Source organism: Engystomops pustulosus, chromosome 10 (assembly GCF_040894005.1).
Source record: "Engystomops pustulosus chromosome 10, aEngPut4.maternal, whole genome shotgun sequence".
Classification (NCBI taxonomy): domain Eukaryota; kingdom Metazoa; phylum Chordata; class Amphibia; order Anura; family Leptodactylidae; genus Engystomops; species Engystomops pustulosus.
This window is the reverse complement of record NC_092420.1, coordinates 40,273,628-40,300,690: the sequence shown is the minus strand read 5'-3', so window position 1 is coordinate 40,300,690 and position 27,063 is coordinate 40,273,628. Positions and strand designations below refer to the sequence as shown.

At 45.7% G+C, this 27,063-nt stretch overlaps 1 protein-coding gene and 1 long non-coding RNA gene across 4 annotated transcripts in view; one reads left to right on the top strand and one right to left on the bottom strand.

The window, feature by feature from the left end:
• Window positions 1–909: 909 nt before the first annotated feature.
• LOC140103795 (uncharacterized) lies at window positions 910–26,050 on the bottom strand. Of its 3 annotated transcripts, XR_011850183.1 has the most exons (5): window positions 25,700–26,002; window positions 21,974–22,062; window positions 21,807–21,871; window positions 1,722–1,757; window positions 910–949 (listed from the first exon to the last, which is right to left on the bottom strand). It is a non-coding gene; the product is annotated as an uncharacterized lncRNA (long non-coding RNA). The 3 variants fall into 3 exon arrangements; XR_011850182.1 differs by lacking the exons at window positions 910–949; window positions 1,722–1,757 and adding an exon at window positions 21,405–21,489 and having other exon boundaries at window positions 26,001–26,050; XR_011850181.1 differs by lacking the exons at window positions 910–949; window positions 1,722–1,757 and adding an exon at window positions 21,405–21,489.
• CENPM (centromere protein M) overlaps window positions 26,018–27,063 on the top strand; it is an 81,994-nt gene continuing 80,948 nt past the window's right edge. The window contains exon 1 of the mRNA XM_072127041.1: window positions 26,018–26,192. Within this exon, the coding sequence (XP_071983142.1) occupies window positions 26,124–26,192 (69 nt within the window). The 5' untranslated portion in view covers window positions 26,018–26,123. The remainder of the gene's footprint in view (window positions 26,193–27,063) is intronic.

The window sequence follows — 27,063 nt, the reverse complement described above, 5'->3', positions numbered from 1 at the left end:
CACTCACTCACTCTCTAGGATTCTCCTACACTGGAATCTCTCTGAAAAGAACTCCAGAACATTCCTGGCCAGGGGGTTTTATTACCTCCCTTTGGTCAGGTGGTGGCTGCTCCTCCAATCACATCTCAGCTTACAAAGGACAGGATGTAACACAGATCATTGGATGACAGAATCTTACATCATACAAAATACTTAACTCCTGCCCTGCCAGGCAGGATTCACCACTGCAATACCCCTATGTCCTATCAGGACCATGTAGTGTGATGTGATTACATGCAGGTGGGACGTATTCGCAAACCCTCCCTCGCCATTGCATCGGCGAGGGTGTTGCACATGACAATAACATGTTCTGTTCTCCCCCTACTTAAGATTGTGTAGAATCTATGCTTGGTGTTTGTCCGGAAGGTAATATGGTCAATAATAGACAGAGAGACTAAGAGCAAGAGGCTATCCAAAGAAGGTTATCTCTCAAGCATATATGCGAGTCAGTAAAATCAACAGAGAAACACTTCTAACACCAAAACCGAAAAGATCAAGAAATGACAAAGAAGTGAGACTCATTACAACATATAATAATCAATGGCAAGACCTGTACCAAATTCTTGGAAAAAATTGGAATGTACTAACAAGTGAACCTAAATTGCGGGATCATATCAGTACGAGACCAACCCTCACGGCCAGAAGAGCCAGAAATTTAAAGGATCATCTCACAAAAAGTCATTTCGTACAACCTACTTCCAGTACCACAGGAGGACATCAAATCAAAGGAACATATGCCTGTGGAGAATGTAACATCTGCCAATATATGGCAAACACAGACATGTTTACGAACTCCATCAACAAGAAGCAATACAAACTAAAAGACTACATCAATTGTAAAACAAGAAATGTTATTTACTTACTTGAATGCACTTTTCCCAGGATCTATGTTGGCCAAACATCACAACCACTAAAAAAGAGAATTCAGCAACATTTTTCCTCTATCAATATGGCCAAAAAACATTTTAAACAGGAGAAAAATCTTACTTCAGTGGCAAGTCACTTCATGAACCATCATAACAGCCAATGCACAGGGGTGAAAATTTATGGCCTAGAGAAGATCATCACTAACATCAGAGGAGGCGATGTCACCCCAATTTTACTCCAAAAAGAATCCAGATGGATATTCAATTTAGGTTCCATGACACCGAAAGGGCTGAACGAAGAATTACAATTTACAGGATTCTACAAAAAGGTATAGCCTTCTGTACTATGTTTTCTCTGCAATTGTTATGTCGTTTATCCTGCATGATGTTATCGATCTAATATAGGGGAACTACGGGCGTACATACAAGTAAAATGGGCTCATATATCAATTTTTTTATAAAATAATGCTAGCACATGGCCTCATACAGATTTAGGGTGAGCTCCAGGATGGGTTTAAGATCATGGTTACAAATTGTTTGCTGAGGCAAAATCACATATCTAATGTATGTCTAATGTATGTTGTATGCAATTAATTTCATTAATGTTTTTTTAAAATATTTTTTCCCTTTCCTATATTCCTCCTTTCACTTTTTTCCCTTTCCACATAGTACATTCTGATGAGGACGTCATCATTGCACAAGAAGTAGAATTCACAGTTATAATTTGCGTATAATGGAACCTTCTCTCCAGAGATACGATTCAACACAAGGGGAGAAGCCCCCAAAAGACACTAGAAGAAAAGAAAAATCACTTACTCACGTAATCTGGATAAAACTGTATCTGGTCCTTCTCTGAAAAAGGAAAAAGAAAAAGAAAAAGAAAAAGATTTAGATCACGGGGACACCAATAATTTTTTCACAAGATCACCATGGAATTAAGGTTTTTTTTCACTCAAAAATATTGTCACAGCCACAGTAAACCCATTTGTCCATAGCGGTTATAAATCAATATGTCTATTATTATATCTTGAATTATTATTATACACCTTGATTTGCATATAGGAATGTATACTTGCTAAAATATATGTATTCAGCCATTCATAACTATAGAAATTTTCCATAAATTTTCTATCTTCACCATCAGTCCTTACTCATTATATACATATATAAAGAAGTTAGTGAACATATCTAACCAAACATGTATAACATCATTATGTTGTGGTTATCTTTTCTTAAACTACTTGTTTTTCTAGTCCCCAAATACTGCAGACTATAACATTCTAACCCAAACTTACGAATAATCTTGAAGGCGTTGCCGGTGGGGTTCCGGGGGTGTGCCCTCCTGGTGACGCGCGGCTGACACAAGCTGGAGGTGGAGGATTGTGTCGGTCGCGCGAGATCCGGGATCGCGCATGCGCGGTGCCGCCGCGGCACGGCCGCCATCACATACACACATGGCCAGCCCGTCAACATCTTCCTACACAGGTGAGCTGACTCTCCCACAATTATCATTGTATATATACATGACCTCAAGGCACTAGACTCTAGACCCCTGAGGAAGCCACATCGTAGGCGGAACGCGTGGGGCGCGTTATCTCCTCCACTTGACCACTTGGTGATATCATTTTCTCTTTATGCATTTTTTATTAGACTAAGCTGCATTGTCTGTTCCGATTGAGGTATCATTCATATATTGATTTCAGGATACTCTTTATATCTTGACCGCACTGGTAGTCTATGCACAGTCTATTATTGACCATATTACCTTCCGTACAAACACCAAGCATAGATTCTACACAATCTTAAGTAGGGGGAGAACAGAACATGTTATTGTCATGCACTGTGGATAAGCACTTTATTCTTGGAGTGCTCATTTTTTAGATGTTTTTAAATGTTAGTGTTTAGTGTATTGTATAAAAAAAATTAATATTTCTTTGCTACATACTACTGAATATAGTTGTCTTTTTGCACATCCCATCTGTTTTTCTTTATTGTATACGATTGCCAGGGATGTGTGACATGTTGAGTTGTCCATACTTAACATAACTGGTAGGCGGAGTAACGTGGCTACTGGGCCGTGGAGTAGTCGCGACTAGTAGCCTCATGTCCGGCTACTCCACACCCCAGTAGCCGCATAAAAAAATTTGCATATACATGCAATAAAGTATTCTAAAAGATACCCGGGACATGAGGATTAGCCCAAAAAAGGGCTATGCTCACGTCCCATCCATCCACCTACCACCCCTTCTACCTTTATAGGTAGAATCGGGGTGGTAGGTGCCCTTTAAGTTCTACAAACCGATCAAGTTCCTTTGCCACCTGAATCCCAAGGTACCTGAAGCCACTGTTACAGGAAAGAACTGTGACTTCCCCAGTTTATCTGTAGCCCTGACCATTTCCCGAATTCTTCAACTGTGGAGGTTACTCTTGGGACCGTAACCATAGTGTCCTGAATATATAAAATCAGGTCATCTGCATATAGGCAGAGTTTGTCTGTGGCTCCCCCACTCACCCCTCCAGTGATCCTGTTATCCTGTCTCAATAGAGCAGCCAGCGGTTCGATATAAAGAGCATAGAGTAGGGGAGAGAGAGGACACCCCTGTCTTGTCCCCCTAGACAAAGGAAACTGGTCAGACTGAAGTCCATTAATCACCACTCTAGCCACTGGGGCCTTGTATAAAGCCTTAATCTGTCCATTAAAGACAGGACCAAAGCCAAAACATTCCAGAACTGACCATAGAAAGCTCCACTCCACCCTGTCAAACGCCTTAACAGCGTCCAAAGACAGGATGGACTGGAGCCCTCCTTCCCCCATCTCAATTGCTGAGTATAATCTGTGAATACATTCGTTCATCCTACGACCGGAAATGAATCCTTTTTGGTCTGGGTGAATGATAGTAGTTACCCAGTATTTTTGCGATTATTTTTGCATCTGTATTTAACAGTGAGATGGGTCTATACGACCCAACTTCCAGGCTATCTTTGTCTTTTTTGGGGATTACAATAATATTTGCTTCCGACATGGAGTCTGAAATACTACTCTTCGAATCTGCATCCTCGATGATCTCTAACAGCAGTGGTAATAAGACTTCCCCATATTTCTTGTATACAGAGAACGGAAAACCGTCCATACCTGGTGAGGAGTCTTTATTACATCCCCTGACAGTATCTTGTATTTCTGCCACGGTGATCAGAGCCTCTAATTTCTCTCTGACTTTCCGAGAGCTTAGGGAGTTTGATTTTTCTTAAATACCCCTCTATTTCCTCTTTAGAGAAGGCTGCCTGTGAGGTGTACAGCTCTTCATAAAATAATTTAAATTGGGCCATCACCCCCCCCCCCCCACCGGTCCTTTATTATTCCTCCTTGCTGGCAATGTATTGCGGAGATATAGTTATTTGGATGTGGGGTTTGTATCATATGGGCCAGTACTATCCCTGCTTTACCACCCTCTGAAAAGTGTCTCTGCCCTCTAAAAAGTAATTTATGTTGTGCCTTTCCGGGCAACAAATTCCTCATACAATGTTTTTGCTTGCAACAGGGCTAGTGCACGCTCATTAGTTTGTTGCCTCTTTAGATTTTTGTCAGCCTCCATATACTTATATTTAAGCTGTTGCTCTTCCTGATAGTGGATATAGGGCATTAAGGAATGGCTCACCAAGCAATGATCAATATGGGTCAGATTTTGTGTGTTTTGCTCAAATACGAAAAGGCCTTCTTCGTTCCAAATTTTGTACGCCATACGTCTGCTAAACCGAGTTCTTAGCATAAGGTTGATAATTTAGATTCTCTTCCACTGGTGGGTTCTCCTACCTTCCCCTCCAAACACATTCGGTCCAGACCGGCATCAAAAACCTTATTCAAGTCCCCTATTACAAAAATTGGATAACTGTCAGGGCCGGGAGTCTGTGGACTCTCTGGACCACCGTGGGAGGTGGTACTAGCCGACCAGGGACCACAGTCTAAGTGGAAACCCGGTGTTCACCAGAGCCCGCCGCAAAGCGGGATGGACTTGCAGCGGCGGGATTCCACCAGGTCATTCCACAGGTGCGACTAGCCCGCGGTGGCTGCCAAGGTAGTAATACAGGAGACACCACTCACGTCAGAAATCGCAGGAGCTGGCACACAGGAACGCAGGACCACAGGGACAGACTGGCACACTGAAACGCAGGACCACAGGAACGGACTGGCACACAGGAACGCAGGACCACAGAAACGGACTGGCAAACAGGAATCACAGGACACAGGAACGGACTGGCATGCGGGAATCACAGGAACGCAGGAATCACAGGAACGCAGGAATCACAGGAACGCTTTCTCTTCATGGGAAGACTTGAAGATCCAGCAAGGGCAAAAGGAAGAGGCTGGAATCTAAATCAGGCCAGCGCAAATTATTGGCGCACTGGCCCTTTAAATCTTAGCGAGCCGGCGCGTGCGCGCCCTAGGAGACAGGGAAGCGCATACAGAGCCACGGAAGCTGCGGAGGACGCCGCTGGAGCCGGAGGAGTTGAGTGCAGCTGGGCACCGGAACATGTTGAGGCACGGGTGCACGCGTTCCGAGACAGGAATCGCGGGAGCACCCGTGACAGTGCCCCCCCCCTTCGGCCTCCCCCTCTTCTTCTTGGTCCCAAGAAACCTCTGGAGGAGAGTCCGATCCAAAATGTTCTCTTCGGGCTCCCAAGAACTCCCCTTGGGCCCGAACCCCTTCCAGTCTACAAGAAAGAACCGCTTACCCCTAATGATCTTCATGTCCAGAACCTCCTTAACTTCATAGACATCTGGGGAATCCGCCTCAGGAGCCGGAGGAGGGGATTGCTGGGAGAAGCGGTTCAAGATGACTGGCTTCAGGAGGGAGACATGGAAGGAGTTCGGGATGCGCATAGATGGAGGAAGGCGGAGCTTGTAGGCTACTTGATTGATGCGCTTGATTACCTCAAAAGGGACCAAGGAACCAGGGACCAAGTTTGTAACTGGGTATCTTAAGCCGGACATATTTGGAGGATAACCATACTTTGTCGCCAGGAGAGAAGACAGGAGGAGCTCGACGTTTCTTATCAGCCTGGGTCTTGGTAGGGTCCATAGCACGTAGAAGAGACTGGCGGGTCTAATCCCAAATAGACTGGAGGTCCTGTACCAATTCCTCTACCGCAGGGACATCAGAGGAAGTAGACAACAGGAGAGGGGGCGAGAAATACGTCCATAGACCACAAAGAACAGAGCCAGTAGACTCCGAGTCCAGGGAATTGTAGGAGAACTCACCCCAAGGTAGCAGGATCCCACAAACTCCCGAACATCTTTGACCAAGTCTGGCCACCAGTAGTAGCGGGAGATGAAGGCCACAGTGCGTTGCACCCCAGGGTGCCCAGCCACACGAGAAGAATGTCCCCAAGATAAAATCCTCCTCCGGAGAGCAGGTCTGACATACGTCTTGCCGGGGGGTAGCTGCCGAAGATCCACTGGAGCTGCAAGAACAAGCTGGTCTGGAGAGATTATGGGGCAGATTTATCAAGCAGTCTGAAAGTCAGAATATTTCCAATTGCCCATGGCAACCAATCACAGCTCCCCTTTAAAATATTCATGAGCACTGGTGAAATGAAAGCTGAGCTGTGATTGGTTGCCATGGGCAACTGGAAATATTCTGACTTTCAGACTGCTTGATAAATCTGCCCCTATGTGTCAAGGAGCTGGTTCTTCTCCGACAACATCCGAAGCCCGGGACAGGGCGTTAGTTTTGGCGTTCTTGTAAGCGGGAACAAAGACCACCGGGCTTGCCTGGGATTCGGGCGCTGGGCTGTCTGGAGGTACAACAAGTTTTTGTGATCAGTGTACACACTCACAGGATGGAGAGCACCATCCAGAAGATAGCGCCATTCTTCTAGCGCAAGCTTGATGGCTAACAGCTCCCTGTCTCCAATCGAATAATTTCTTTCAGTTGGGGAAAGGTCTTGGAAAAGATGCCGCATGTAGAAGTTCGGCCCTTAGGCCCTTTCTGGGAGAGCACTGCTCCAGCTCCTACAGAAGATGCATCCACCTCAAGATAAAAAGGCTTGTTGGTATCAGGCCTAGAGAGGACTGGTGCCAAGGCAAATGCGGACTTCAACTTGGAGAAGGCCTCTTCAGCAGTAGGAGACCATTCACGTGGATTGGCACCCTTCTTAGTGAGTGCCACGATGGGAGCCACGACAGTGAAGAAGTGGGGAATGAACTGTCGATAATAATTTGCAAACCCGAGGAATCTCTGTATGGCTCGGAGACCCTCTGGGCGTGGCCATTGAAGAACAGCAGATAGTTTTGCAGGATCCATCTGAAGGCCTCTATCGGAAATAATGTAACCCAAGAATGGAAGTCTGTGCTGGTGAAACTGGCATTTCTCCAATTTGGCGTACAGATGGTTGGCACAAAGTCGACTAAGAACTTGACGTACGTGTCTTTGATTGGATTCAAGGTCTGGAGAGTATACCAAAATGTCATCCAGGTAGACCACGGCACGCGTATAGAGAAGATCCCGGAAAATGTCGTTCACAAATTCTTGAAAAACAGCAGGGGCGTTACACAGTCCGAAGGGCATCACTAAGTATTCAAAATGCCCGTCACGGGTATTAATCACCGTCTTCCACTCGTCACCTTTGCGGATCCGGATGAGATTGTATGCACCCCGAAGATCTAGCTTGGAAAACACCTGGAACCGCGTAGGCGATCAAAAAGTTCCGTAATCAACGGCAGAGGGTAGTGATTTTTAACTGTGATCTTGTTCAGCCCTCGATAGTCTATACAGGGACGTAAGGAGCCGTCTTTCTTGGTGACAAAGAAAAAACCTGCACCAGCCGGAGAGGAGGCGTATGAATCCCCTCTGCAGGTTCTCCTTGATGTATTCAGACATGGCAGCCGTCTCTGGAACCGAAAGTGGATAGACTCTACCTCTGGGAGGGGTAGTCCCAGGCAGGAGATCCACTGGGCAATTATAGGGACGATGTGGTGGCAAGGTCTCCGCTTGCTTCTTAGAAAAAACATCAGAAAAGTCCCGGTAACAAGCTGGCAGGCCCTCCAGAGAGTTGGAATACACAGAAGAGGATAAGACCGGAAGTGGAGCCACCATACAACGGGATTGACATTCAGGACTCCAACGTAGAATCTCACCAGTCTTCCAATTGAGAATCGGGGCATGTAGCTGGAGCCAGGGAAGACCCAGAAGAAGAGCTGATGTGGAGCGAGGCAAGACATAGAAGACCAAATCTTCTTGATGTAGTCGGATAGGTTCCGTGCGGTACCGGACTGGAAAGAAGCTGTCCGCTTACAGAAGAAATTACGAGAGGAGACTTGAGAGGAACCACCGGAATGTGATGCCGGGAAACGAGAGCGGGATCCACAAAGTTCCCCGCCGAACCGGAATCCAGGAACGCTGAAACCTGCATGGGAGCACCAGTGCCAATACTGAGAAGCACCGGAATAATCAGACGTGGAGAAGCTGAATTCACACTTAGGGACGACTCTCCCAAAAGCCCTAAGTGCTGCCATTTCCCGGACGTTGGGGACGCACTGGACAAGTCCTGATGAGGTGCTTGGGACTGGCACAGTATAGACAGAGGCGTTCTTGGAAACGTCTGGATCGTTCCCCAGATTTAAGTCTAGCTCTATCAACCTGAATAGGTTCACCAGCAGACTGAGTAACGGGAGGCTGGAATGGCTTCTGGAAAACCGGAGCCAACCGTGGCAGATGTGGGAGCCAGACTAGAGATCCCTCGTGCCGAAATTCTTCAGCTCTTTCCAGGAACCGCACAACAATCCGGGTGGCCAAGGTGATAAGACCACTCAGAGTAGTCAGAAGATCCCAAGCAGCCAAAGAGTTCAGACGCCAAAGTGCGGAACTGGACAGTGTATTCACCCACAGTGGAGTCTCCTTGGCGTAGGTTCAGTAATGCTGTTTCCGCAGATGAGGCTCGTGCAGGGTCCTCAAACACGGACCGGAACTCTGCCAGGAAGTTGGTAAGGGTGGCCATAACTGGATCATTCCTGTCCCACAGAGAAGTAGCCCAGGCCAGGGCCTTCCCGGTGAGGAGGCTGATGATGAAGGCCACCTTGGAACGTTCACTGACCAACTGAGATGACATTAGTTCAATATGCAGCAAGCACAAGGTGATGAATCCTCTGCACTGTTTGGGATCGCCATCATAGTTGTTAGGCATAGAGAGACTCATCCTAGGCTCTGGTGTCGGGGAACAACCCGGGATGACAGGCGAAGTGGCAGGAGTAGTCGAAGAAACAGCTGCAGGAGTAGTCACCGGAACTTGATGCTGAGGCCTGTAGTCAAGCAGCTGTTGTAGAGTGGAAGCGACTTGGCCTAAAAGTTCTCCTTGGGCAGCAATCTGCTGCGACTGCCGGACGACAACACTGGAAAGTCCAGCCAGTATCTGACATGGCTCCTTGGCGGGGTCCATGGCTGGATCTTACTGTCAGGGCCGGGAGTCTTTGGACCCTCTGGACCACCGCGGGAGGTGGTACTAGCCGACCTGGGACTGGAGTCTAAGTGGAAACCCGGTGTTCACCAGATTCCACCAGGTCGTTCCACAGGTGCGACTAGCCCGCGGTGGTTGCCAACGTAGTAATACAGGAGTCACCACTCATGTCATAAATCGCAGGAGCTGGCACACAGGAACGCAGGACCACAGGGACAGACTGGCACACAGGAACGCAGGACCACAGGAACGGACTGGCACACAGGAACGCAGGACCACAGGAACGGACTGGCACACAGGAACGCAGGACCACAGGAACGGACTGGCACACAGGAATCACAGGACACAGGAATGGACTGGCACGCAGGAATCACAGGAACGCAGGAATCACAGGAACGCAGCAGGAATCACAGGAACGCAGGAATCACAGGACAATAACTTAAAAAATTCCTTTCCTTCCCTGAATTTTAACAACTCACCAAAAACTTTAAGAGAGAAAGGTGGGGGAATGTATATAAATTCCAGCAAAATATGCTGGCCCCCTAGCAGCCCACACAAAAATATATATCTCCCCTCTTTATTTATTTGTTTGCTAAGCAGTTTAAAGTCAATTTTTGAGTGTATAAATACCGAAACATCCCTTTAGTATATGCTTCTGTACGAATGGAACTCCTTTCCAACCCATTTTTTCCCTTACCCTACTATGATGTGTTGCTGGTAGACGGGTTTCGGTCAAGCATACAATAGCAGGCAGATGTCTATGAATCCGGTCAAAAATCATACATCTCCTCACTTTATCACTAAGACCCCTAACGTACCATGCAAAAATCCTTATCTCACAACCCATTTAAGGAAAAAAAACAAAAAAAAAAACAATCCTCGTCCGTACCCCACCCCCACCCTCTCCGTTATCTACCATAACCATGTTCCGTAGATCTCCTATTTCCACCTACGCCATTCCTCTATCCTTTTGGCTCCCCCCCCCTAATCACTAAACAACTGTAACCACTACAAACCCAGCAACCAATACAGTCTAGCCATGTTTACCATCCCGGAACCACTATCTATATACTGGAATATGATTTTATGAGCCTTCCCTTTCGAACTCTGAGGCTTCTTCTGGGCAGTCAAAAAAACATGTTTTATTGCAATGGATGACTCACAGTCTAGCAGGAAAGAGCAGCAAGTATTGCATTTTTGCTTCTGCTAGCCTTCTTTTCACTCCTATGAAGCTCATTCTTGCCTTTTGTGTGTCTCGTGAAAAATCTGGAAAAATAAAGACTTTTTTGCCCGTTTACCAGGATGGGGTCCCCACCCCTGCCCTTCCGCAGTATAAAGTCCCTGTCCCTGGAACTGAGCAATTTAACCAGAATGGCTCCAGGTCTGGCTCCCTGTGAAGGTCTTTAAATGGGACTCTATGGGCCCTTTCAACCCCAAAACCCGCTGTAAATCCCTCCGGGCCAAAGGTGTCCACTAACCATTTCTGCATTTCCTCAGACATATCTTTGCCATCTACGCTCTCCCCACTTTCTGGATACCCTACCATTCTAATATTGGACCTTCTGGACCTGTTCTCAAGGTTATTCAATTTTTCTTTAAGTACTCTTCTGGCTGACCTCAATTCGGAAGGCTCTTGCCACGCCTCTTTAACCTCTTTTACCACCTGATTTACAGTGGCTTCAGTGCTTCCATTGATGCTTTAGTCTCCCGAACTGTGTCTAATATTTCTTTCCAAAATTGAGGAGTTCCCTTGCGGGGGATCTTCCCCCTGTAGCACTGATAATCTAGATCCACTTCATCTCCTGTTCCACCCTCCTCTTTATCCTTCTCCCTTGTTGTCTGCCGGGGCTGAACCGAAGATTTCCAGATCTTATCTATCCCCGTGGACCTACGTGCCGCATTTTTAGGTCCCATCCGTCCTTTAACTGCGGTCCCCCAAAGAGTTTTCCCTGCAGTTATCGCTCTAATCAACTGCGCTCACTCTAACAGCAGCGCCCAGCTGGTGAATTATGTGATTTGGTCTCTATTAGAAGGTCCTCTTGAGAGTAACAACGCCTGGACACAGGCATATAGAGTAGAAAGAAATGGCACTCACCGCCTTCAGATCTTCTTTAGGTATTTGTTTTTATATACTCACAAAAGCATGGCAATATGCTGTTCAAACAAAAGGGAGTGGAGGACAAAAGGTGCAGGACATCACAAAGCCGTTAAACGACGGGCGTTCTCACACAAATACACCGGATGAAGTGCATTCTAACGCGAACAATCTCCTTATATGCTGATGATGATATCATCACTTGTCACAATCTGGAAATATCGCTTTTTAATTTGATACAGACCTTAAAGCTGTTCTCAAAAATATCATACTGTCACGGTTAGTAGGGATGAACGGTCAGAGAGTCTATGGGCAGAGTCTGTGGACTCCCTGGGCCACTGCGGGGAATAACGATACTAGCCGGAACCTGGAAGGAGTCTAAGTGGGCTCCTAATCACTGCCAGAGCCCGCCGCAAAGCGGGATGGTCTTGCCGTGGCGGGGAGACTCCACGGATGCGACTCGGCCCGCAGTTGCAGCCAAGGTAGTGACACAGAGTAGGCAGGACCACGTAAAGGCAGGACCTTGGGAAGGCGGGACCTCAGAAGGAGGGCTGGCAGGACCTCGGAAGGACGGCTGGCAGGACCTCAGAAGGACGGCTGGCAGGACCTCGGAAGGACGGCTGGCAGGACCTCGAAGGGACGGCTGGCAGGACCTCGGAAGACTACTGGGATACTGGACCGCCACAGGATTACAGGAACCCCACAGGATTACAGGACCACCACAGGATAACAGGACCGCCCCAGGATAACAGGACCACCACACGGGAACACCACAGGAACCATGGAGGTGCCTGGAGACGCTCAGGAATCACAGAGGCATCTGGAAACACTTAAGGAATCATGGAGGCGTCTGGAAACGCTCAGGAGGCTTTCACTTAAGTAAGAAAGACTTGAAGATCCGGCAGGTGATGCTGGGAACCAGCGGGCTATATAGCAGAGCCGGGAATGCCAGCGCCTATTAGGTGGAAGCGTTTGCCCTAGTCCGACAGCAGGAGCGCCACCAGACGGGACTGGAGCCAGGGACCGGAGCTGGGAGAGGTGAGTATGGATCCAGAGCGGGGCAACCGTGCCATAGGTCCGGAACGGGGTCACCCGGGATCGCGAGGTCACCCGTTTCAGTACCCCTTCCCCTAAGGGCCCCTCTTCTTCTTCAGCCTCTTCTTTCTTACCTTCATCCAATTCTTCTCGGTGACGGAACACCTGAGGAAGAGAGCAGGAACAGTGAAGACAGGACCAACCTTGTGGTGCGAGGTCACCCGTTTCAGTACCCCCCCCTTACCCTTTAGGGCCCCTCTTCTCTTCTTCTTCAGCCTCTTCTTTCTTCCCTTCATCCAATTCTTCTCGGTGATGGAACACCTGAGGAAGAGAGCAGGAACAGTGAAGACAGGACCAACCGTGTGGCGCTTGGACCTGCCATGGAACAAACTCGGGAGCGGAGTCTAAGTGGACTCCTGGTCTTAGCCAAAGCCCGCCGCAAAGTGGGATGGTCTTGCTGCAGCGGGGAGCCACCAGGTCGCTGCACAGATGCAACTAGACCCGCAGTGGCAGCCAAGGTAGTGACACAGGGTAGGCAAGACCTCAGGAAGGCAGGACCTCGGAAGGACGGCTGGCAGGACCTCGGAAGGACGGCTGGCAGGACCTCGGAAGGACGGCTGGCAGGGCCTCGGAAGGACGGCTGGCAGGGGCTCGGAAGGACGGCTGGCAGGGCCTCGGAAGGACGGCTGGCAGGACCTCGGAAGGACGGCTGGCAGGACCTCGGAAGGACGGCTGGCAGGACCTCGGAAGGACGGCTGGCAGGACCTCGGAAGGACTGGGATAACGGACCGCCATAGGATAACCAGACCGCCACAGGATAACAGGAACGCAACATGGGAACACCAGGGGAACATCACAGGAACACGGGAACACCACAGGAACCATGGAGGCGTCTGGAAACGCACAGGAATCACAGAGGCTTCTAGAATTACGGAGGCGCCTGGGAATGCTCAGGAGGCTTTCACTTCAGTTAAAAAGACTTGAAGATCCAGCAGGGGATGCTGGGAGCCAGCGGGCTATATAGCAGAATTTAATTAAATTGAAAAAAAATCTTAAAACTGATTTTGATAAACTACGCAAGATACATCTATCTTGGGTGGCAAGAATCCAATTCTGTAAGATGACAGCTCTACCAAAGATTTTGTATGTTTTTCGTTGCCTGGAGGTATTAATTCCCAATAAAACCCTAAGAGAAATCCAGACAATGATTAGTAACTTCATATGGAATTACAAGCAACCACGGGTGGCAAAGACAAATCTGTATTATCCGCTTAATAAGAGAGGCATGGCAATGCCAAATATTGCAACTTACTGCAAAGCGGTTATGGAAGCAGCCTTTCTGGGGAATTTAATTTCTCTCCAAAACATGCCCACAATACAATAGTGCTTGAAATCCTGGAAGGAAGTTGTTAGCAATATAGGATTAAAAGAGGACAAATGACCACCCGAGCTTCTGGTCCCCAACATGATACTAGACTTGTGGATTAATAAAGTTATACATACAACTGCAGACCTTTATGAGGGTACAGTCTTAAAACTTTTTGAAAGCCTAAAAGAGCAATTTGACCTTGCCAATAGGGTTTTCTTTCAATACCTTCAAATTAGAAGTATCCTAAGGTAGGGGAAAAAGGAAAGTGAATTCCATCTGTATCCCCTTAAGAAATAGTTTGAGTCCCCGAGGGGAAAAATAAGGGTTATATCAGTAGTGTCAGGATCAGTGGATCCTCTGGACCACCGCGAGAGATGGAACTAGCTGACACCTGGGACCGGAGTCTAATTGGCACCTGGTTTTCACCAGAGCCCGCCGCAAAGTGGGTTGGACTTGCTGCGGCAGGATACCACCAGGTCGTTCCACAGGTGCGACTAGCCCGCTGTGGCAGCCGAGGTCGAGGTACCTTAGCGTAAGACAGTCTTGTGGTCAATGAATACCAATAACCGTACCCACCTCTTTGGTAACAGATCCCTATGCTGTTCAAACAAAGAATACCAACAAAGAGCATATGAGACCCTGAATCGTACTGCAAGTACCAAAAGTTAATTCAAAATATAAATCTTTATTAATACATATAGACAATCAAAAATTGGACATTAAAAACATACACGTTAAAACCACAAAAACAAACAGCATGGTGGTGGTCAATCCATTAACCATAGTAAAGAGTAACACGTCATAACGATATACAAAATCAATCCATAAGTATAGAGATAAGGGCTACAACGAGCACAGAAAATATAAACTCCATCTCAGTTAAAACACAAGTGTCAAAGTAATATACCTGTGCCTCAGGTTAAATTAGCCCCAGACCACCACCATTATTAATTAATCGTGTGCATATGAAAAACGTGAAGTGAAAACCAAAAAACCAACAAAAAATATATGAAAATGATAAAAGCAATTATATATGCTGTGCCAAAATCTATGTGATTGTGCTCTTATGTTATGCTATAATAATATTAATATACATGTAAATAAGACAATGTGATGGAATAAAATATATATGGACACCACTCATTAGGAAAGAACGAGATGTGCCCATATGAGTGACTGCATAAAAATGTGTATTGAGTGCTCAAAAGTGTTAATAATATCTATTTAGCACATTACTGTATCCGAGTGTAATTCAGTGCTTATGAAGTGTGTATTAATGCCTATTTAGCACCATAAGATATAGAAAGTTGATTTATAGCCCAAATTTATGGCTGGTGGGAAACTAAACTGACCCAACAGTTGTATGTGAAGTAATGGTCTAACTCTACATAAAGTGCTATGTGTGTAAAGTGTAATGTGCTTATTACTAAAGTGCAACAATCACTACCATGATAAATTGTAACGTGAGTACATTCATATCATTATGAATTGGTACATGATTGCGTTAAAGATGTTGCATGCTCAATCTCTCTCCATAGCTACCGAAAGAGAGAGAGTGCAGGATACCCCCAAAAGGAGAAGCCAATATCATATATCGTAGATCCAATCCTTGAATAAGGAGGCATAAAGGTATGTATAAGACCTCCACATTGCCACCATTACGACAATGCACATGCCCAACCGCACACCCAGTACACTGTATATGTCACTTAATCCCCCAACCAAGGGGGGGAAGTTGAAGGCATTCAACCAATCAATATGATCTACCCTCAATATACCTCACCCTACCGCCAAAAAATTATGAATGAGATGTAAAACCGATAGATATACACTAAACCATAAAATTTGCGACTCACTACCCATTTCTGCTTAAATATATGGGGAAAAAGTGAGCTTCTCATTCAATCCTGAGGGAAACACAGTATCCAATTTCACAATCCATTTCAATTCAATCCTCTCCAGTCTTTTAAAGGTATCTCCTCCACGGCCTCCCAGAATTATCTTGTCAATACCATATGCTCGAAGATCCTGCCATCTATCATCATGGTATTCCAAAAAGTGTTTCGGTACAGGTTTAAGCCGGGCTAGCTTTTCCAAATCGGTGGGAAGAAATTTACTTGCTGTCCTGATATCCTTGATATGTTGAAGACGGATTTTCAACTCACGTGTTGTCATGCCTACGTATTTTGAGTATATCCCGTGCCCACACTCCTTGCCAGCACCCAAGATGGCGGATGATGCGCATCTCTCCGGCGCATGCTCGGATTCCGGCGCCGGACCTGTACTTCCGGTCAGTGATGACGCGCATGTATGCGCATCATTCGCTCTCCGGAACTCGGGCCTGTCTTCCGGTCACGTGCCTGTTGGCCGGAGCAATGCGCCACTAGTACACACCTGCCTCATTACATATCTTGGGTAAGCGATTTTATCATAGGCTTATATTGGTCAGCTGGTTATGGGTGTGTGGGTAGATATATCCTCCCCCCGCCTTGCCACAGCACACCCCCTTGAGGAAGCGACGGCGAAACGCGCGTCGGGGTGCTGTGGTGGTGGTCTGGGGCTAATTTAACCTGAGGCACAGGTATATTACTTTGACACTTGTGTTTTAACTGAGGTGGAGTTTATATTTTCTGTGCTCGGTGTAGCACTTATCTCTATACTTATGGATTGATTTTGTATATCGTTATGATGTGTGACTCTTTACTATGGTTAATGGATTGACCACCACCATGCTGTTTGTTTTTGTGGTTTTAACGCGTATGTTTTTAATGTCCAATTTTTGATTGTCTATATGTATTAATAAAGATTTATATTTTGAATTAACTTTTGGTACTTGCAGTACGATTCAGGGTCTCATATGCTCTTTGTTGGTATTCTTAGTCTTGTGGTCAAGTCCAGGCTCAGGGTCAGGGCAGGCGGCAGAGATGCAAGGTCAAGTCCAAATCCGGGGTCAGCAACGGGAGGTCCCGGCAGGTGGGAACGGAACACCGGCACAAGGGACACAGCATGGAGGAACTTGGGTAACACACAGGAACGCAAATTTCCACGGGCCCAGAGATGGATCATTACGTATATTTTGATTCCAGCAAGACAATGTATAGCAACAAATTGGAAAACAGCACAAAAATTTAAGTTAAAAGATGTTTGCAATAAAGTAAATACATATAGGCACTATGAAATTACTATGGCCACAAATTATACGCACTTTTGTATAACAAAAGAGAAATGGGCCATATGGGAGAAGTCCCCTTGACTTCGGAACATTCAGAATTTGTATACATAGGTCTATTTAATAGAATGGTCACATTCAGCCCCAATTGGAACTGAAACTGGAATATTTCTCACTTTAGATATAAAGTGAAAATCTTGCCCCTCCCAGGCCGTTGCATTTACTAAGGGCCCCGCGGACCGCAGTTTCGTCGGACATCCCTACAATTTCCAATTTGCGCCGCTGGGACAGGGATTTAAAAGGGGTTTTTGGCGCACACGATCGGATTTTGGCACAATCGCGCCACCTTTCATGCGACATAAATCGGGGGGCGGGCCATCGGACGATCTGATGGATTCGGACAAACCGCGGGAGTTAACTTCAAAATTATGTCGCAAGCCAAGCACTTACATGCACCGAGAGCAAGAAGGTGAACTCCGGCGGACCTCAGCGGGGAAGCGTCACAAGCAGGAAATCGGGCACACCATCTAAGTGAATCGCGGGGTACTCCGAGGGACCGGGTAAGTAAATGTGCCATGTGAGTACTTAAATTTTCTCTATTTATATTTAAGTCTTAAATAAAAAAATGTAAAAAAAAAAAAAAGAATCAAGGGCTCGTATGTTCAGTGTGTCTCTTGATATGCACATTCACATTTTTTCACAAGGAAAGACTATCTTCTGTAGCGACACACTTCCGGATGCATCATGGGGGTAAGACACGGGGCTTACAGGTGGTTGGTCTTGACAAAATTCGCCCCAATATTAGGGGTGGAAATGTCATACCAGAGCTTTGGCGACGCAAAGCTCATTGGATCTTCACATTAAAATGCCTTTCCCCACAGGGTCTCAATGAAGAGCTTCTCTTCACAGGCTTTTACAAACAGATATGACATCATTGATGGGCTGGTGCCTCTAAAAGCATTTTATGTGATACATGAGGATCATACTTCACAAATACTGGCTATACATCACATGAGAGAAAAATGTAAGTATTGGATAAATACAAATTATTTTTATAGAAGTTTTTTTTTCTCACTTCTGTTTATAGACTTGGACCCTTATGGTCCTCTTCTTTCACAATTGCATACACACGTAGTAGTCTGGGCCCTTAAGGCTTACACACTTCACATTTATACATGCCACACAACACACTAGATTGTACTTCTCACACATATTTGCACTTGTCATCCTAGGAATAGAGGTCATACCGTACATGTATTAACATTTATTATGCAGACTACACCATATGAATAAAATAATAAAAATTTACAACAATTATATAAAAAAAAACCTTTTTCCTTTTTTTTTTTGGTTTTTCCATTTTTTATTAACTTAAATTAATTTCAGAGAATTTGAATTGTCTTTGCTCGAACTGGATACTTACTTTATATTCTAAAAATTTGATTGGATCCCGGAGTTCCTAAGTATCACGACTCATCTCCAAAAGTGCCTCGGGAAGAATACTAAAACGACCTTGGAAGACTCCATACTCCAGCATACAAATATCTTTCTTTTGAATTGAATAAATTTGGACATATAATAATTTTTGGAAATTATTTCAAAATCTTTGTACATGGACTCCAGGATTTGCTCCCTTTTAAGCCTTGGATGGACTGGTATCCTGGGAGTATTGGGTTTTCTTTTTCATTTTTTGATATATAATATTGTTTTTTATGTACTATTGTACTAGTAGCTTGTTGCTAGTGTCAAATACTTGGATTGCACCATATTATGTGACTTTATACTATAATGTTAGGCACTTGCCATGTGACAACCACAAAGACAGACAATTACGCTGACTGTGATCGCTGATTGTGATCTATTTAATGTTAGTTGTATGTTTATACTCACCTTTGGTCCACCCCCCAGGAGTGTTATATGCAGACTTTCATTTTTTGAGTACTAGACTGTGACACCTTCATAATCGAAGCATTCTTCCGTAACGCCTAGCGCACCAAGGACATTACACTCATAACAATCATGCGGCCCTCATTTTCCTTTCAATATACGAACCATTTACTGCCATTTATCTCCTTAGCATGACCACTTTTTAGGATAGTTGTCACTGCTACATAGCAGGACAATTTTTTGCATAATCATTGGGTTACTTCAATGTAATTGCATTATCACATTTCTTGGTGCCTTCTCAGCAACTTTGTTGATATATTATATGCAATACCATCCACATAACGTTATCTTTGATTCCAACTTTAAGAAACTATTGATCCATTGACGCTAGCCCGTTGCTTAGCAACCATCTGACTTAGAGCCGCGGTCGGGGTGCACAAGCACAGTAATCTGCAGTCAGACACAATGGGGGTCATTTACTTACCCAGTCCTGACGCGATCCACTGGCTCTTTCTCCGGCGAGGATTCGGTCTTCCGGCGATTTACTAAGGTCATGCGCCCGTCGCTGCTGCGCCGAGGTCCGCCGTTTTCCGACGGCCACGCCCCCGATTTCTGTCACATGAAAGCCCGGCGAAATTCGTCGCAAAGCGGAAAAAGTCGCGAAACCTGACGAAAGTGCAGCCATGGAGCCCTTAGTAAATGAGCCCCAATTTCTTAATTTTATCACTTTTTGTTTTGGGTGATTGACAGCTGGCCATGGAAATTGTATGGGCATCGACTTCATACGTTCCAGGTATATTGCCATCTGAACATATCTGACGTCGTTTACTTATGCTGTCTATTTTGTTCATAAACAATTGTGTTGTGTATATTACACTTTTCGGGATAAACACTATTTATTACTATTCACCATTTTCACTAAATTGCGGCTACGCTCTATATAATGAATGGGTCGTGCCCAGGATAACGGTGCTGATGCATTTTTTGTGGGGCTGCTATACAATATGTGACTTTCATATCCCTAGAACCTAAAGTCAGCTTTGTACCTCATCAAGTTCTTTACGTGTGCGACCCATTGTGACCCTTTGACTGCAATTTGCAGTAAACTTTGATGCACCGCATCAAGTTTTATATGTGCAATCGATTTGTATCTATTCACCACGGATGACATCAACCCGTTGCTTAGTTACATCCAAAACCTAGAATCCGACGGGGGTGCGCATGCGCAGTAACGAACATTTATACATCACATTCTCACTTCCAGTCCTGCACTGTTGTTCGAGCGCAACACCGTCTGTGTGTGGAACTTTTATGGGGGATGTATTTAAGGTGAGTCTGATATGTTTGGGGCTACTTACCCTTGAGGAAGTTGTCTTCGACGACGATGCGCGTGGGGAGCCTGCCACCACTTCTACTACCCTTCCCTCCACCTGTATGCCAGCTCTATAGGGCTCTACACCATGTGCACATCTAATGAGAGATGGGGTTTGCTTTGATCATTTATATCTAATATCTTTGCACCTTTTGTTGCATTTGGCACTCTTTCTTTGACCCTTTTTTATCACATAACAACTGAGTATTACACACAAGCACTTTGTTGTGCATTTTGTTACATTCTCCCGAGGAATTATACATTTGGTGTTTACAATGGGCTAAGTGCAATAGGAGGACAGACGCCAAATCAGATAGCTCCGCTCTGTATACGCAGGCAGAGATGCCAAATCAGACAGTCCCCCTCCGTATACGCAATCAGAGATGCCAAATCAGACAGCTGCCCGTATACTCAAAAAGATGGCACTTTAGGAAGCACCCCTCAGTATACCCAATCAGAAACACCAAATCAGACAGCCCCCCTCTATATATATGGGTCTGTCTCCCTGCACCCTGTATGAGAAATACAGGGTGCAGGGAGTGTCTGCAAATTAAGTATCTTTACTTGCATCTTTGTAGAATTGCTTACATTAGGTCCCATTATGTGACTTGTTACTAGAGCATTTTGTACTCACTGTGGACTATTGTGCTGACTCTCCAATACTCATTTGCGGTTACATTTGTTTGATGTATGCCTTACTGCATGGATAGGACCACACACTTTACTGCTTGATATTTTTTCATAGCAGGGTACAGGGAGAATATATGATGGACATGGCTTTGCACCTCTCCTTGTCCACTCTTTAGGTGCTGATTGGGCACCTTTTTAAGGGTTTTATAGTTTGTGTTATTACTGTATATATTTTTTGCTAATTGAATAAAAGTATTTTCTTTGATTTTTGGTCACTTTATGCATCATCTTTTCTTTTTCGAGTGTTGCTACTATTACTTGATGCATGACCATGATTAATCTTAGCTGTGCCGGCCTTATTTTAATATAAATAAATCAGACAGCCCCCCACCATACGCAGAGAGAGAGAGACAATAATGTCAAGAAAAAACACAGGTTGGTATGTGCGCGCTGCCCCTAAGTCTAAATAAGAAAGATGGGCTCTGGATAGTAGCGAATATTTTATTATTTTTCAGTAACGGACAACGCGTTTCAAGGACGTACTGTCCTCTTCGTCAGGTCCTTTAGCATAATACACTAAAAAGACATTAAACAAAGGTAGGGGGGGGGAAGGTAATGACATAAATATGTGGAGTATAAAATTCCATATAAAACTTGTGCATTCCTCAATGATCGAGGGATTACAAGTATATAGCAGCACATAGCTATACACAGACGAGTAGAGGTTAATAGATCTAAACACACATTAGTATGGTAAAAACCTATAAAAATATTTGTATATATACATAATACAGTAATGCAGGAATTCCAATAGAAGACATTAAAAATGTTATAAAATTACTAACACATAAGAGAGATAGACGTGAGATACAAGGACAGATCGGGGGGCTTACCTGGATGCAAATATGGTCTAGATATAAGTTGTGGAAATAGCAGAGAGATGAGATGATGAAAATGCCTGGGTGGGTAAAGTAAAAACTTAAGTTAAAGTTAAGAGATATAAAGGGGAGGGGGGGGGGGGGTGATGGGCTATACACAGGGGGGGGAAAGGGGATAGTACCTGCTGTGATGGTAGAGCCAGAGCACAGGGGCAACGTCCCTTCAAATATGGGATAAACGTCAACGGCTGTGGCTACAAGATTCTATGTCCTGTGTGGGAAAGATTAAGTGTGTAAGCGGAGGAATCTTAATGTTAAACGGCAAGTCAGGGAAGAGGGATCGGGGGCAGGTCCAGACTTACCACTAGCCGGAGGACCGGTCGCTCACACTGCATACCAAAGTGGAGCAGCAGCACGAATGACTCGGGGGGTTAATAAGGACGCGCCAGAGGCGGCGCGTGCGCAAAAGACTTGATGTGCGCCAGATTTGGCGCATGCGCAGGAGACATAATGTGCGCCAGATTTGGCGCATACGCAGGAGAAATGATGTGCCCAAGATTTGGCCCATGCGCAGGGGATCCGGATCGCGATCCGGGAACATTGTGTCGCGTCTAGTGTTGTGTGAAAGGTGGGGTGGGAGGAGGGACGGGGTATGCGGGAAGGGGTCAAAAATATGAATGAGAAGGAGCGACAGTGTGCAGGAGAATAGAAATTTGCACAAGAATAGGAGTTTGCATAATAGTGAGAATTTAGGTGATTGGTAAGCGAAGGGGTTATCAGAGTTAAAGTTTAGACCACTGTGGTACCCAGGTTGAAGGTAATGAGAGCCAGGACATAGGGATACTGGTAGAAAGAAGTTTTCAGAACAACAGGGGTTAGCGATGGTGGTGGTAACAGTAAGAGTGGTAGCTCTGTTCAGAAGACATCTGGATATAGAAAACATAAATATAATAAATATAATACATATAATAAACTGGAAAGTACAGTATCAATAGGGAAGGAGCTTGCAGAGGTAGGAAAAAGTGATGACAATTAAGTATCGGGTGATAATACAATAAAAATAACTCGTGATATAAATGCATATATGGGCATATAGGGCCACCGTCAGTCCAAAAAATGTGTCTAAAAGTCCATATAATAGATCAATAGCCAGAGTCCATTTCTAAGTTTGGTGAGGGAGGATCCTGTTCACGTTCCTGTTTCAGACTCGTTCCAGGGACTCGTTGAGGCCATTAGGGGATAAGGTATTCAGCTTGAAGATCCAGTAGTTTTCCCGTTTGATGAGCTGGTCCAGTCTGTTCGGGTGATTCTTTGGGATTTGTTCGATTGGAATTAAGGAAAAGCTTCTGTAGCTGTGGCGTGTCCTTATTAACCCCCCCCGAGTCATTCGTGCTGCTGCTACACTTTGGTATGCAGTGTGAGCGACCGATCCTCCGGCTAGTGGTAAGTCTGGACCTGCCCCCGGTCCCTCTTCCCTGACTTGCCGTTTAACATGAAGATTCCTCTGCTTACCCACTTAATCTTTCCCACACAGGACATAGAATCTTGTAGCCACAGCCGGTGACGTTTATCCCATATTTGAAGGGACGTTGCCCCCATGCTCTGGCTCTACCATCACAGCAGGTACTATCCCCTTTCCTCCCTGTGTATAGCCCATCACCCCCCCCCTCCTCCCCTTTATATCTCTTAACTTAAGTTTTTACTTTACCCACCCAGGCATTTTCATCATCTCATCTCTCTGCTATTTCCACAACTTATATCTAGACCATATTTGCATCCAGGTAAGCCCCCCGATCTGTCCTTGTATCTCACATCTATCTCTCTTTATGTGTTAGTTATTTTAGTCTAGTTTCCCATGTCTTTTTTAACATTTTTAATGTCTTCTATTGAAATTCCTGCATTACTGTATTATGTATATATACAAATATTTTTATAGGTTTTTACCATACTAATGTGTGTTTAGATCTATTAACCTCTACTCGTCTGTGTATAGCTATGTGCTGCTATATACTTGTAATCCCTCGATCATTGAGGAATGCACAAGTTTTATATGGAATTTTATACTCCACATATTTATGTCATTACCTTCCCCCCCCCCCACCTTTGTTTAATGTCTTTTTAGTGTATTATGCTAAAGGACCTCATGAAGAGGACAGTACGTCCTTGAAACGCGTCGTCCGTTACTGAAAAATAATAAAATATTCGCTACTATCCAGAGCCCATCTTTCTTATTTGGACTTAGGGGCAGCGCGCACATACAAACCTGTGTTTTTTCTTGACATTATTGTCTCTCTCTCTACATTACATTGGATCATAGGATCTCCTGTGTGCCACAGGGTACGCTGCAGCCCACCATACCGCTATTTTTCACCTTTACCCTCTCCTTTAAGATTGTAGACCCTTCTACTCACAACACAACCAGGCGCCACGTGTCTCCCTCTAGTACCTCCCCACCATACGCAGGCAGACGCCAAATCAGACAGCCCCCCACCATATACGTAGGGAGAGACGTCAAATCAGACAAACCCCCCCTCTCCACCCCCATATACACAGGCAATTGCCAAATGCCCCCCTCAGTATACGCAATCAGAGACCCCAGATCAGACAGCCCCCCTCAGAATACGCAATCAGAGACCCCAGATCAGACAGCCCCCCTCAGTATACGTAGAGACCCCAAATCAGACAGCCCACCTCAGTATACGCAATCAGAGACCCCAAATCAGACAGCCCACCTCAGTATACGCAATCAGAGATCCCAAATCAGACAGCCCACCTCAGTATACGCAATCAGAGACACCAAATCAGACAGCCCCTCTTAGTATACCCAATCAGAGACCCCAGATCAGACAGCCCCCCCTCAGTATACGCAATCAGAGACCCCCAGATCAGACAGCGCCCTTCAGTATACGCAATCAGAGACCCCAGATCAGACAGCGCCCCTCAGTATACGCAATCAGAGACCCCAGATCAGACAGCGCCCTTCAGTATACGCAATCAGAGACCCCAGGTCAGACAGCGCCCTTCAGTATACGCAATCAGAGACCCCAGATCAGACAGCGCCCCTCTGTATACGCAATCAGAGACCCCAGATCAGGCCGCCCCTCAGTATACGCAATCACCCCAGATCAGACGGCCCCCCTGTATACGCAGAGACCCCAGATCAGGCCGCCGCCCCCCTGTATACACTGAGACCCCAGATCAGAAGGCCGCCCCCCTGTATACACAGAGACCCCAGATCAGAAAGCCCCCCCTGTATACACAGAGACCCCAGATCAGAAGGCCCCCCCTGTATACACAGAGACCACAGATCAGGCCGCCCGCCTATATACGCAGAGACCCCAGATCAGACGCAGTATACGCAATCAGAGACCCCAGATCAGGCCGCCCCCCTGTATACGCAATCAGAGACCCCAGATCAGGCCGCCCCCTGTATACGCAATCAGAGACCCCAGATAAGACGGCCCCCCCTGTATACGCAATCACCCCAGATCAGGCGGTCCCCCTGTGTACGCAGAGACCCCAGATCAGGCGGTCCCCGTGTATACGCAGAGACCTCAGATCAGGCGGTCCCGCCTGTATACGCAGAGACCCGAGATCAGGCCTCCCGCCTGTATACGCAGAGACCCCAGATCTGATGCCCCCCCTGTATACGCAATCAGAGACCCCAGATCAGACAACCCCCGTGTATATGCAATAAGAGACCCCAGATCAGACGGCCCCCCTGTATACGCAGAGACCCCAGATCAGACAAGCCCCCTTTATACACAGAGACACCGGAACACAGTTCCCCCCCCCCCCCAACCCTATACATAGAGACCCCAGATCAGTACCCCCATATACATAGACTGAAACCCCAGATCAGACCCCCGCATAAAGCCCTCCCATATACACAAAGACTCCAGACAGACCTCTCATCCACTCTACAAAATAGTTTGTGAGATCCAGGGAAGCATTAACCAATGACAGGCAGCTAAGCCTCCTCTCCCCACGGCGCACACTGACAGGTGCAGCTCGCGGGCTCACAACAGGTCACGGGTGAAAAGAATGCACCTGACCCTGTGACGTCAGGAACAACAAAGCTCCCATCCATTCTGGGGGTTACCCAGCGAAATGGGATCATCACACTCAGGGAGTGGATATATCTTACAAAAGTTCAGAAAAAAACATCGATATGCATTTACCAAAAGGAGTTAAAAAAAAAACCCCTACACGTTGAGTCATATCCGGCTGCCTTACTGAGTTCAAGTGGCGGACAGCGGGAAGGCGGATCTAGTCACATGACTTATTTTATCACATGACCTCTACCTCACAATACGTTAATTTGTATTTGAAATGGCGCGTAATGCAGCGATCCTCAAGCCATTTGATAAGTTGCCTATTTTAGACACTGCTGCTATTTTGGTGAGTGGATTTAACAATAGCAATTTACTTCGCTTCTTCTGTTGTGTAGAGATTCTGTCTTCTTTTTTTGTGGGGAAAAAGGAGCGAGTAGCTGGTTACCGGGGTGGCAACTGTTCACTCTTTGTTTTGCTTATTTGTTTTTTTTTTTTTTTTTTTTTAAGCAGTTAACCCCTACGGGACTCAGCCTCTTTTGGCCTTAAAGGGGTTGTCCGAGTTCTTTAAAAAAAAGCTAAAAGTGGCCGGGACAGGGCTGCTTAAAAAAAATAAAGCTGTACTTACTTCCCGGTGCCCTCCCGTATCCAGCGCTGCTGTCGCTCCGGTCCGGGCGCCATGTAAACATCCGTCCCTATACACAGCATTGTGTATGGGGGCCGGAAGGTTGTCGGGTCCGGCCGGAACTGAATCCTGGAAGCTGGATACGGGAGGGCACCGGGAGGTAAGTACATCTTTATTTTTTTTAAGCAGCCCTGTCCCGGCCACTTTTAGCTTTTTTAAAGAACTCGGACAACCCCTTTAAGGACGCGGCCCCATTCTTCAAATCTGACCTGTGTCACTATAAGTGGTTATAGTTTTAGAACGCTATGAGATATCCAGGGGATTTTGAGATTTGTTTTCTCGTGACACATTGTACTTCAAATTAGTTTAAAAATTTGGATGAAATCTTTTGCGTTTAGTTATGAAAAAAAACAAAATTTGGCAAAATTTGGAAAAATTCTTTATTTTCAACGTTCTAAATTCTCTACTTTTGATGCAGATAGTCATAGCACCCAAATAAATTCATAACTTACATTTCCCAAATGTCTGCTTTATGTTGGCATGGTTTTTTAAGATTCCACATATTTTACTAGAATGTTATGAGGCTCAGAATTTA